The sequence below is a fragment of the Hyla sarda genome, chromosome 6 (assembly GCF_029499605.1).
Source record: "Hyla sarda isolate aHylSar1 chromosome 6, aHylSar1.hap1, whole genome shotgun sequence".
Lineage (NCBI taxonomy): Eukaryota > Metazoa > Chordata > Amphibia > Anura > Hylidae > Hyla > Hyla sarda.
The window spans coordinates 59,089,765-59,102,586 of record NC_079194.1 but is presented as its reverse complement, the minus strand read 5'-3'; the positions used below and the strand labels follow the sequence as shown (position 1 = coordinate 59,102,586).

General features: G+C 44.4%; 1 protein-coding gene across 1 annotated transcript in view; it reads left to right on the top strand.

Moving 5' to 3' along the window:
• Positions 1–12,822, top strand: part of LOC130277434 (meiosis inhibitor protein 1-like) — a 77,205-nt gene that overhangs the window by 32,388 nt on the left and 31,995 nt on the right. The window contains exon 9 of the mRNA XM_056528104.1: positions 11,555–11,685. Coding sequence (XP_056384079.1) covers positions 11,555–11,685 — 131 coding nt within the window. The remainder of the gene's footprint in view (positions 1–11,554; positions 11,686–12,822) is intronic.

Here is a 12,822-nt window from a genome sequence, read left to right as displayed (position 1 = left end):
GCGCGCGCCCTAGGGAGCGGGGCCGCGCGCGCCGGGACAGAACTGACGGGGAGCGAGTAAGGTACGGGAGCCGGGGTGCGCATCGCGAGCGGGCGCTACCCGCATCGCGAATCGCATCCCGGCCGGAGGTAGTAACGCAGCGCCCCGGGTCCGTGGAACCGACCGGGGCGCTGCAGTGAGGGAAGTGTAGCGAGCGCTCCGGGGAGGAGCGGGGACCCGGAGCGCTCGGCGTAACAGTACCCCCCCCCTTGGGTCTCCCCCTCTTCTTGGGGCCTGAGAACCTGAGGATCAGACTTTTGTCCAGGATATTGTCCTCAGGTTCCCAGGACCTCTCTTCTGGACCACAACCCTCCCAATCCACTAAAAAAAAAGTTCTTCCCCTGACCTTTTTAGAGGCCAAAATCTCTTTGACAGAGAAGATGTCCGAGGAGCCGGAAACAGGAGTGGGAGGAACAGATTTAGGAGAAAAACGGTTGAGGATGAGAGGTTTAAGAAGAGAGACGTGAAAGGCATTAGGGATACGAAGAGAAGGAGGAAGAAGAAGTTTGTAAGAGACAGGATTAATTTGACACAAAACTTTAAAAGGACCAAGATAGCGTGGTCCCAACTTATAGCTCGGGACACGGAAACGGACATATTTAGCGGAGAGCCATACCTTGTCTCCAGGGGAAAAAATGGGAGGAGCTCTTCTTTTCTTATCTGCGAATCTCTTCATGCGAGAAGAAGCCTGTAAGAGAGAATTTTGGGTCTCTTTCCATATGGTGGAAAGATCACGAGAAATTTCATCCACAGCGGGCAGACCAGAGGGCAAGGGGGTAGGGAGGGGGGGAAGAGGGTGACGGCCGTACACCACGAAAAACGGAGATTTGGAGGAAGATTCAGAGATTCTGAAATTATACGAGAATTCGGCCCAAGGTAGAAGATCTGCCCAGTCATCCTGGCGGGAGGAAACAAAATGTCGTAAATAGTCACCCAAGATCTGGTTAATTCTCTCTACTTGTCCATTGGATTGAGGATGGTATGCAGAAGAAAAATTTAATTTAATCTTGAGTTGTTTACAGAGAGCCCTCCAGAATTTAGACACAAATTGGACGCCTCTATCCGAGACGATCTGTGTAGGCAACCCGTGAAGACGAAAAATGTGTACAAAAAATTGTTTAGCCAACTGAGGCGCTGAAGGAAGACCAGGAAGAGGGATGAAATGTGCCATTTTGGAGAATCGATCAACGACCACCCAAATAACAGTGTTGCCATGGGATGGGGGTAAGTCAGTAATAAAATCCATACCAATCAGAGACCAAGGTTGTTCGGGGACAGGTAGAGGATGAAGAAAACCAGCGGGCTTCTGGCGAGGAGTCTTATCCCGGGCACAGATAGTGCAGGCTCGCACAAAGTCCACCACATCAGTCTCTAGAGTCGGCCACCAATAGAAGCGAGAGATGAGTTGCACAGATTTCTTGATGCCCGCATGACCTGCGAGATGGGAGGAGTGACCCCATTTGAGGATCCCAAGGCGTTGGCGTGGAGAAACAAAGGTCTTTCCTGGAGGAGTTTGCCTGATGGAGGCTGGAGAAGTGGAAATCAGGCAGTCAGGAGGAATGATGTGTTGAGGAGAGAGTTCAATTTCAGAGGCATCTGAGGAACGAGAGAGAGCATCGGCCCTAATGTTTTTATCAGCAGGCCGAAAGTGAATTTCAAAATTAAATCGGGCAAAGAACAGAGACCACCTGGCCTGACGAGGATTCAGCCGTTGGGCAGACTGGAGGTAGGAGAGGTTCTTGTGATCGGTGTAAATAATAACTGGAAATCTTGATCCCTCCAGCAGATGCCTCCATTCCTCAAGTGCTAATTTAATGGCTAGAAGCTCTCGATCCCCGATGGAGTAGTTCCTCTCCGCCGGAGAGAAGGTCCTGGAAAAAAAACCACAAGTAACAGCATGCCCGGAAGAGTTTTTTTGTAGAAGGACAGCTCCAGCTCCCACTGAGGAGGCATCAACCTCCAATAGGAAGGGTTTAGATGGGTCAGGTCTGGAGAGCACGGGAGCCGAAGAAAAGGCAGACTTGAGTCGTTTAAAGGCGTCTTCCGCTTGAGGAGGCCAAGACTTGGGATCGGCATTTTTTTTTGTTAAAGCCACAATAGGAGCCACAATGGTAGAAAAATGTGGAATAAATTGCCTGTAATAATTGGCGAACCCCAAAAAACGTTGGATGGCACGGAGTCCGGAGGGGCGTGGCCAATCTAAGACGGCAGAGAGTTTATCTGGGTCCATTTGTAGTCCCTGGCCAGAGACCAAGTATCCTAGAAAAGGAAGAGATTGGCATTCAAACAGACATTTCTCTATTTTGGCATAGAGTTGATTATCACGAAGTCTCTGAAGAACCCTACGGACATGCTGGCGGTGTTCTTCAAGATTGGCAGAAAAAATCAGGATATCGTCCAGATATACAACAACACAGGAGTATAGTAGATCACGAAAAATTTCATTAACAAAGTCTTGGAAGACGGCAGGGGCGTTGCATAGACCAAAGGGCATGACCAGATACTCAAAGTGTCCATCTCTGGTGTTAAATGCCGTTTTCCATTCATCCCCCTCTCTGATGCGGATGAGATTATAAGCACCTCTTAAGTCCAGTTTGGTAAAAATATGGGCACCTTGGAGACGATCAAAGAGTTCAGAGATGAGGGGTAGGGGGTAGCGGTTCTTAACCGTGATTTTATTAAGACCGCGGTAGTCAATGCAAGGACGTAGAGAGCCATCTTTTTTGGACACAAAGAAAAATCCGGCTCCGGCAGGAGAGGAGGATTTACGGATAAAGCCCTTTTTTAAATTTTCTTGGACGTATTCAGACATGGCAAGAGTCTCTGGGACGGACAGAGGATAGATTCTGCCCCGGGGTGGAGTAGTGCCCGGGAGGAGGTCAATGGGACAATCATAAGGCCTGTGAGGAGGTAGAGTCTCAGCTTGTTTTTTGCAAAAAACGTCCGCAAAGTCCATATAGGCCTTAGGGAGACCGGTTACATGAGGAAGCACAGGGACACGGCAAGGTTTACTGGGAACCGGTTTTAAGCAGTCCTTGGAACAAGAGGGCCCCCAACTCTTGATCTCCCCAGTGGACCAATCCAGGATTGGGGAATGGAGTTGAAGCCAGGGAAGTCCAAGAAGGATTTCAGAAGTGCAATTGGGGAGGACCAACAGTTCAATCCTCTCGTGATGAGATCCGATGCACATTAGAAGGGGCTCCGTGCGGAAACGTATAGTACAGTCCAATCTTACATTGTTTACACAATTGATGTAGAGGGGTCTGGCGAGACTGGTCACCGGGATGTTGAACCTGTTGACGAGAGAGGCTAAGATGAAATTTCCTGCAGATCCAGAGTCCAGGAAGGCCACAGCAGAGAAGGAGAAGGCAGAGGCAGACATCCGCACAGGCACAGTAAGACGTGGAGAAGCAGAGTAGACATCAAGGACTGTCTCACCTTTGTGCGGAGTCAGCGGACGTCTTTCCAGGCGGGGAGGACGGATAGGACAATCCTTCAGGAAGTGTTCGGTACTAGCACAGTACAGGCAGAGATTCTCCATGCGGCGTCGTGTCCTCTCTTGGGGTGTCAGGCGAGACCGGTCGACCTGCATAGCCTCCACGGCGGGAGGCACAGGAACAGATTGCAGGGGACCAGAGGAGAGAGGAGCCGGGGAGAAGAAACGCCTCGTGCGAACAGAGTCCATATCCTGGCGGAGCTCCTGACGCCGTTCGGAAAAACGCATGTCAATGCGAGTGGCAAGATGGATGAGTTCATGTAGGTTAGCAGGGATTTCTCGTGCGGCCAGAACATCTTTAATGTTGCTGGATAGGCCTTTTTTAAAGGTCGCGCAGAGTGCCTCATTATTCCAGGATAATTCTGAAGCAAGGGTACGGAACTGTACGGCATACTCGCCAACGGAAGAATTACCCTGGACCAGGTTCAACAGGGCAGTCTCAGCAGAAGAGGCTCGGGCAGGTTCCTCAAAGACACTTCGAATTTCCGAGAAGAAGGAGTGTACAGAGGCAGTGACGGGGTCATTGCGGTCCCAGAGCGGTGTGGCCCAAGCCAGGGCTTTTCCAGACAGCAGGCTGACTACGAAAGCCACCTTAGACCTTTCAGTGGGGAACTGGTCCGACATCATCTCCAAGTGTAATGAACATTGGGAAAGAAAGCCACGGCAAAACTTAGAGTCCCCATCAAATTTATCCGGCAAGGATAGTCGTATTCCAGAAGCGGCCACTCGCTGCGGAGGAGGTACAGGAGCTGGCGGAGGAGATGATTGCTGGAGCTGTGGTAGTAACTGTTGTAGCATAACAGTCAGTTGAGACAGCTGTTGGCCTTGTTGCGCAATCTGTTGTGACTGCTGGGCGACCACCGTGGTGAGGTCAGCGACAACTGGCAGAGGAACTTCAGCGGGATCCATGGCCGGATCTACTGTCACGATGCCGGCTGGCAGGTAGTGGATCCTCTGTGCCAGAGAGGGATTGGCGTGGACCGTGCTAGAGGATCGGTTCTAAGTCACTACTGGTTTTCACCAGAGCCCGCCGCAAAGCGGGATGGTCTTGCTGCGGCGGTAGTGACCAGGTCGTATCCCCTAGCAACGGCTCAACCTCTCTGGCTGCTGAAGAAAGGCGCGGTACAAGGGAGTAGACAGAAGCAAGGTCGGACGTAGCAGAAGGTCGGGGCAGGCAGCAAGGATCGTAGTCAGGGGCAACGGCAGAAGGTCTGGAATCACAGGCAAGGAACACACAAGGAACGCTTTCACTGGCACTAGGGCAACAAGATCCGGCGAGGGAGTGAAGGGGAAGTGAGGTGATATAGGGAAGTGCACAGGTGTAAACACTAATTGGAACCACTGCACCAATCAGCGGTGCAGTGGCCCTTTAAATCGCAAAGACCCGGCGCGCGCGCGCCCTAGGGAGCGGGGCCGCGCGCGCCGGGACAGAACTGACGGGGAGCGAGTAAGGTACGGGAGCCGGGGTGCGCATCGCGAGCGGGCGCTACCCGCATCGCGAATCGCATCCCGGCCGGAGGTAGTAACGCAGCGCCCCGGGTCCGTGGAACCGACCGGGGCGCTGCAGTGAGGGAAGTGTAGCGAGCGCTCCGGGGAGGAGCGGGGACCCGGAGCGCTCGGCGTAACAATTTTCCCTTTTTATACTGGTAATATTGCTCTCAGTATATTGGATTTCTACATGCAATGCTTCAGTTCCTCTATAGAACCTTTTTCAAGCATTAAAATAGGAAAAAGAAAGTGTAGCTCACTCAGTGGGTAAATATATCTGAGGTGAACTGGTGTTACCTTCACCCAAAGGTCTATACAGTACAGAAAATAAATTAGTTGATAAATCAACTAGGTACCAGTCCTCAAGGTATATGTAGGGAAAAGATGGAGAAATAAAGAGAATAGAAGAAGATCCAGGTATTAATTAAAATACAATATATTAAAAGGTAATGTTGTTCGCTGGTGTCTAGTGTCCCTGCAGGGCCCTTGCATGGGACACAGAACACAGCGTGGATAGTAAAATTGTATAATATCAATAGATCAATGATTCAATAAAAAGAAAGAAAAAACTTGCATCTATAGTTCAATATCACATATTCAATGTTAAAATCAATAATGATCAGTTATCAGTGTGCTTTCACTGCTCAGTCTCTTATAAGAACAAAGTGATGCCTGTAGCTGAATACACTATATCAATAGCAGATTATTGTAACAGTTGCAGTCACAGTATGTGGAGATATTAAGTATCCAGTCTTAGTGGTTTAGTTTCAATAAACAATGTATCAGCCGTTGGTAGTACAGTATAACAAACTGTCTCACAGATTCACTTGATGAAATGAGGAGAATAGGGAGAATAACAGAGTCCGGTGCACAGCACAACTCACCACTCTTACGGCCGCTGGTATTGCTGGTATTGGCAGAGGAGCTGTTTCAGTGATGTGGCACGGAGGTGTCAGGCCTCCGGCAGTAACAGTATATGGGGGACATTTACTAATCTAGTCTATTTTGGCTATGCTTATAGACCAGCGTATGTGGTAGTCTCCTGTCTATTGTGCTCCTAATTTATCAAAGGTCTCACAGCCCTTGATAAATTCTGTGCTCAGACTTCAGGGTCTACAGCTTAAACTGCATTTAGACCTGCTCCAACATGGTCTGACATTTCAACGTATTTTGGGCAGATGCGACTTGTCGCACAAAAGTCGCACTTGATAAATTCAGCACCAATGCATTTTTCAATGCATTTCCGTCTAAAATAGACTTGCATGCATCATGTTCTAAAAATCCTCTACAGCAAAAGTCGCAGAAAAGTCGCACATATTTAGATTGCGACTTTCTGTGCGACAAATTTAGACAGGAAAAAACAGTCTAAATCCTTTGATAAATCTCCCCCTATGTCTCCTGTGTCCGGCAACGTTGTGTGTAGCGCTATAGGTAGCGTTGGAGGTGTCTTCTTTGCAAGGTCCGCGGCTGGCACGGATGGCACCGGCCTCACAGGTATGCCGAGGGTCCTTGGTTGGCGGAGTAAAACAACGCAGGTACAGCGGTGTGTTCAGGGCAGCGGTGGGAGTGTGTGCGGCGTGCCTCGCGTGATTAAGCGCTTATGCGCGTGTAGAATGGCAGTGAAGCCGCAGTGGTCCCAAAGCTGGGCCTTCCAGCAGTTGCAAATAGAGTTCAGTAATAAGCTGGATTATTGGATTGTAGAGGTGAATATGGATGGATGCAAGTAGAATAAACAATTCTAGACGCGTTTCAAGGCCGCGGGCCTTTTCTTCAGTAGAGGTATAGGTGTATAGTATGTGCGGGAAGAGTTTTTTATAGTGTGAACTGAGATTAGGGGAAAATCAGAAAGTCTGGAAATGTCAGGTTGTAGGTAAACTCAGGAACTGGATCATATAGGAAAAAGAGGAAATAGAGAAAGTTAGATAGGAAAAAAAAGTGAAATAAAGTTAGATACAATATATGAATCATAGCTGAGTAATTAAATATGGACGTAGAAGGCTGGAAAAACAATGATTCAATGTAGGTGTTTGATAACTATAGTTATTAATCGGACTCCTATATATATGTATATATGGGGTATATTGAAGAAATAGGTCTGGTATCAGCTATGGGATAAATAGATAGCATGATAAAAAGAAGAGATACAAAAGTGAAAAAATGAAAAATACTAAAATAAATGTGAGATGTAGAAAAAATATATGAATATAAAATAAGGACGTAAAAAATAGAAAATGGTAAAAAAAAATATAGAGATAAAAATGTGAATAAAAATGTCTATAAAAAATGTAAATGAAAATAATAATAATAAAATAAAAATAAAAAATAAAAATGATAAAAATGAAAATTGAGAATAAAAATAAAAATAGAAATAAAAATAAAATTAAAATTAAATTGAAAAATAAAAATAAATAAAAATAAATAAAAATTAAAAATTAAAATGTAGAAGTTGTATGATAACACTTGTAAAATAAGTGGTGGAACTGGAACAAAAATACATGCAAATATAGGACACTGGAATCAACTGAAAGATGGAATATTTCTTGGGTGGGGCTTGACCGAGGAACCGTCGCCAAGTCGATATGCGACCAGTCGGCAACGGGTCGTGGGGAGGAGCCCAACCACAAGTACTATAGGAATCCGAAGATCTCCAGCTCAGCATTAAGTCCTTTAGGGATCAATGTGTCGAACTCAAAGATCTTGCGGGATTCAGCCTTCGACATACGAGTAATAAAATCGCCACCTCTCCAGCAATTTTTAACTTTTAGAAGAGCTGTAAAAAAAAAATTGAGAAGGATCTTGAGCATGGCATTCCGTAAAATGAAGTGACAACGGGTGAGTCGTTTCCTTTTTTAATATTATAGATATGCTCTGATATACGGATTTTTTATTTCCTTTTGGTTCGTCCGATATACTGTTTCCCACAGGTACATTGTATTAAATAAATAATTCCTTTCCTGTGGCAAGTAATCTGTGATTTTATGAGTGAATTGGTTAGTTTTTGATGACATTTCTGTAATGGTTTTGGGTGAATTTGTGATTTTGCAGCCTGAACAGGATCCACATTTGTGGAATCCTTTTGTCTGAAGCCAGGTGGAAGATGAGATGGAGGGGGGTTGGCAGATGGTGGGGGCAACTTGTATGCCCAAATTGGGAGCCTTAGTGTAAACTATAGGAGGATGCATGGGGATGGTGTGGCCAATGATTTTGTCGTTTTTTTAAGAAATGCCAGTTCATTTTGATGATCCTTTCAATTTCTTTGTAGTTTCTATTAAACGGTAAAATCAGTTTGGGGACATCGCTTTCAGATGGAAGGTCAACTGGTTTGGGATTGAAAAAAGATGATCTATCTAAGATCCGGGTATCATTTAGTGCTTTATCTAAAATGGTTTGGGGGTAGTTTTTATCCAGGAATTTATTAGTTAAAACTTGTGCCTCTTCCTCAAATGTATTATCGGATGTACAATTTCTCTTCAATCTCTTATTGACCTTTTGGAACATTTAAAAGCCATCTAGGTAAGTGGCAACTATTAAAAAGTATAAAACTATTCTTCGCCACAGGCTTGTGGTATGTGTTACGCACTAATTTGTTTGTATCAATGGTAATTAAAAGATCCAAAAATTCCAAAGTGCCTGTGCTTATATGTGGTGTAAATTTTAAGTTTTAAATTTTATGTGGTGTAAATTTTTCAAGCTTTGCCACCATTTTTCACTTTTATGGACTGCTGCACCATTTAACTCATTTTAATGTGATTCGATCTTGGATGCTGGCCCTATTTCATTGAAACATATGGCGAAGTGGTGCTGAATTCTATGGCTGACAATACAGATGTGTGTAGAGAGATATATGAGAGAGGGAAAGAGAGAAGGAATCACTGCAGCACATCTGTGTTTCTTGCAAAAATAAAAAGTGGGTTTTATTCCAACATGTGTAGAGTTACAGGCAACGTTTCTGCTGGCTCACCCAGACATTGGCGGTGATTTATCAAAACCTGTCCTGAGGAAAAGTTGCCCATAGCAACCAATCAGATCGCTTCTTTCATTTTTAAATTGGCCTGTGCAAAATAAAATAAGCAATCTGATTGGTTGCTAAGGGCAACTTTTCCTCAGGACAGGTTTTGATAAATCACCTCCAATGTCTGGGTGAACAAGCAGAAACATTGGCTGTAACTCTACACATGTTGGAACAAAACCCACCTTTCTTTTTTAAATAAGATTAGCTGTGGATTTGTGACCAGGATACCTACACTTGCTTGCACTCTTCAATTTATTCAGGTGCTGTTCTCTTGAGAAAACACACACACACACACACACACACACATATATATATATATATATATATATATTAGGGATCGACCAATATCGATTTTTTAGGGCCGATACCGATAATCTGTGACCTTTCAGGCCGATAGCCGATAATTTATACCGATATTCTGGTATAAATTATCGTCTATGAAGGTTTTTTACCCAAATATTTTTTTTAATGAGGGTGGGCTGTCACTGTGCGCTGCGCACTGACGAGTGATGTCGCGTTGAGGATGTCTCTTGTCATTGCGCAGCGCACAGCGACAGAGCAGGATGCCGCCGGAGCCTGAAGGAGCGCGGTTCCCAGGACATGTGACTATAAAACTGGGGATGGGGAGGGAATCGGGAACTGCAGCGGTTTCTGCGGGGCCAGAAACAGTTTATCGTTGTTTATACACCGATAAATACAGCATATACATATATATATATATATATATATATATATATATATATATATATATATATGTATGCCTGCCCGCATGCCGGCTGTTGGCTGGCACAATGACGCAGTGCTGTGGGTCTGGTATGCAATCATTTCCAGGGATAGTTTTTGTCCCCATTCCAGCCCTGTGCATACTATAGTGTTAGAAATTAAATAAAAAAAAGTTATGAAAAAATAGAAACCAACCTGGCTTGAATCAGTAAAACAAAACAAAACACAAACACGCTTGGTGATACATTTTGGTCTAATATAACAAATTATCTTTAATAAAAATATATATGTTTGTAACTATTAAGACATCTTTATGATCTGAGGAGGAAATAACAGCATCCAATGATGAACAAAAGATGTAAAGGTTGTGCCTGGATGCAGTGAATTCAGCGATCCTGTATAAATTAAGCCGCATTGGGTCTTTCGTGGCAACTGTTTGCCAAATGTATGTGTCTCTAGTTAGACTTTGTAAACAAGGGGGTAGGGCTGCAGTAACCTGGCACAGCCAATACATTATGTATGGAGCCAAGACTTCTGGCTTCATACACAGTGTTCACATCCAGGCACTATGGCTTGCCTAAAAAGCTGATTGGAGGGGGTGCTGAGTGTCTGCAGCTAATCCCCTGACCCCTGATCACCTAATAATGGCCAATCCTACGGGTAGATCAGCAATCAATTTTAACTTCAAAACCGCTTTAGGGTGCATTCACACGCTATTACTAGCAGCGGGTTTCTGCTGCGGGAATACTGCTGCGAGTTACGCTACCATTGATTTAAATGGGTCCACAGACAGTCCACAATAGTGTCAGATTTGCGGATTGTCCACAGACCCATTCAAATGAATGGTATAGTAACTTGCAGGGGGTGTGAACGCACCTTTAAGGATCAGTTACAATCTGTTTTACTCTATTCCTCCCCACACCCTATCCCTACAACAACAGAAGGTCTTCCTGTAGTTGTTTTCTGCCCCTTTGGAATTTAATGTGCTTCCTACAATTTTTAGTAAGCACATTAGAGCGCAACTGTCATGAACTTGGGGCTTTATAACCTACAAACAGCCTTTGTACTGTGTGCAGATTGTGTTTATAGTAGTGTTTTCACCTTAGTTCTCTTTGCTTCTATCACCCCAAAAAGCGTTTTTGATAGCAGCCGCACACAATCGGATAGGCGTGGTGCAAGGTTCGCTATGCCTTGCCGCCGACACGCCTATCACCTGTACGACCGCTGTGTGATTGACACACAGGTCCCAGCACATGCGCATCTTAGCTGATCCCCTGTGCACGCCGCAACGTGTTATCCTGGCAAGCACTCACTCCCGCCACCTGCCTCCTCAGCGCTCCTGCACAGTACTAGAGTGCGCTCTCTGCTATCAAAAACGTGTGTGCGGCTGCTATCAAAAATGTTTTTTGGGGTGATAAAAGCAGAGAGAACTAAGGTGAAAACACTACTGTAGACACAATCTGCACACAGTACAAGGGCTGTGTGTAGGTTATATAGCCCCAAGTTCATGACAGTTGCTCTTAAAAGGCATCCTTTGCCTAAACCTTTATAATGCATGCAAGTATACCTGAACTTTTATTGTTGATGGCATTCACTAGACCAGAACCTTCCTCCAACTGTTCTCATATCACTATAGTATAGGTTTACAGCTCTGCTCACTATGGCCATATATAATATTATCTATCTATCTATCTATCTATCTATCTATCTATCTACATATTAGTGCAGTGACTGTGTATGGTAAATTACATTGATTCAAGCAAAGCAGCTAATACAGTTTTATAATTCTGTTGCAGGTTTTCTGAAACAGTTGTTGAATTTTGATCAGTTTGTGTCAGTGATAATGAATGTATCTACATGGAATGACGATTCTGAGAACACCCCATCTTTACACGCACAAATGCCTTTGCCTCTAGTATTGAAAAAGGTATGTGTTCAAAGTAAACTATGTGAACAAAAGCAGTATGCACAATATACTAAGAGATAAAATTATATAAGAATATTTCATTCAAAGGTATATGTGGGAATAAAGGGTGAAGAAATAGTGAAGAAATAGTATGTAGAATGAGTAGTCCAATATGAATAATCAGAATAAATGCATAAAAATAATATTTTAATATATATATATATATATATATATATATATAATATGTGTACTGTAACAGGGCTCTTGCGGCAGACTCAAAAACACATAAAAATAAAACAATAACATAAAATAATATAAAATGTGAGCACCTCAATATACTGTTTCCCCAATGGTATTATCAGAATAAAGTTTCCATATGCCATAAAAATAAATTGTCCATATTCTGTAAACCCCTTTCGATAGCGTTAGATGGCCAAATAAAACAGTCAATAAGAATAATAGTCCCATGAATAGTACTGTGGTGCACAGCACCGCCCACCCGATCATGGGAAATGTATACGGTGTAGAGCTCAGACCTCAGTGCACAGCTCTAGCCTCCCGGACGGCCTGTTGGTGTGAGGCCGATTCTCAGCAAGACAAGATGAAATGTGCCCGCAGCGCAGTGACCGTGTGAGCAGTTTCAGAGGTTATTCGAAAGTGAGAGATGATACCTGGGAAGTCGCCCACCGGCAGCACAGCTGGCAGACTTCAGATGTAGTAACATAAGTGGTGGAGAATCCCTGGAGCAAGGGCTGATTAACTTGTATTGTATAGAACTAATGTGTGGGTGGCCAAAATGCGGTCCATTAGATTTTGTGGTGGATGTGGTTCAGCAGAAAATGGATTGTGATAGCATCCTTGTGGTAGGCTTGGTATAAGGACAGTTTACATTGTGTGGGTAGGGGTCTTGTGGCTGAAAGGGGTAGACGCGTTTCAAGGCCACGGGCCTTTTCTTCAGTAGCTGTATAGAGAAAGATGCATACATGTAGCCTGAATGCCCAATCTTTTATAGTGATGTACTATAATTAGTAGACAGATGGGAGAAAAGGGGAGGGAGATAAGGAATAGGGACAGACAATACCAAGTGAGGATCAGGAAAATTAGGGCAAACAGGCATAAAAATGATTAATGGTTAATCAAACAAATGTTACAAACATA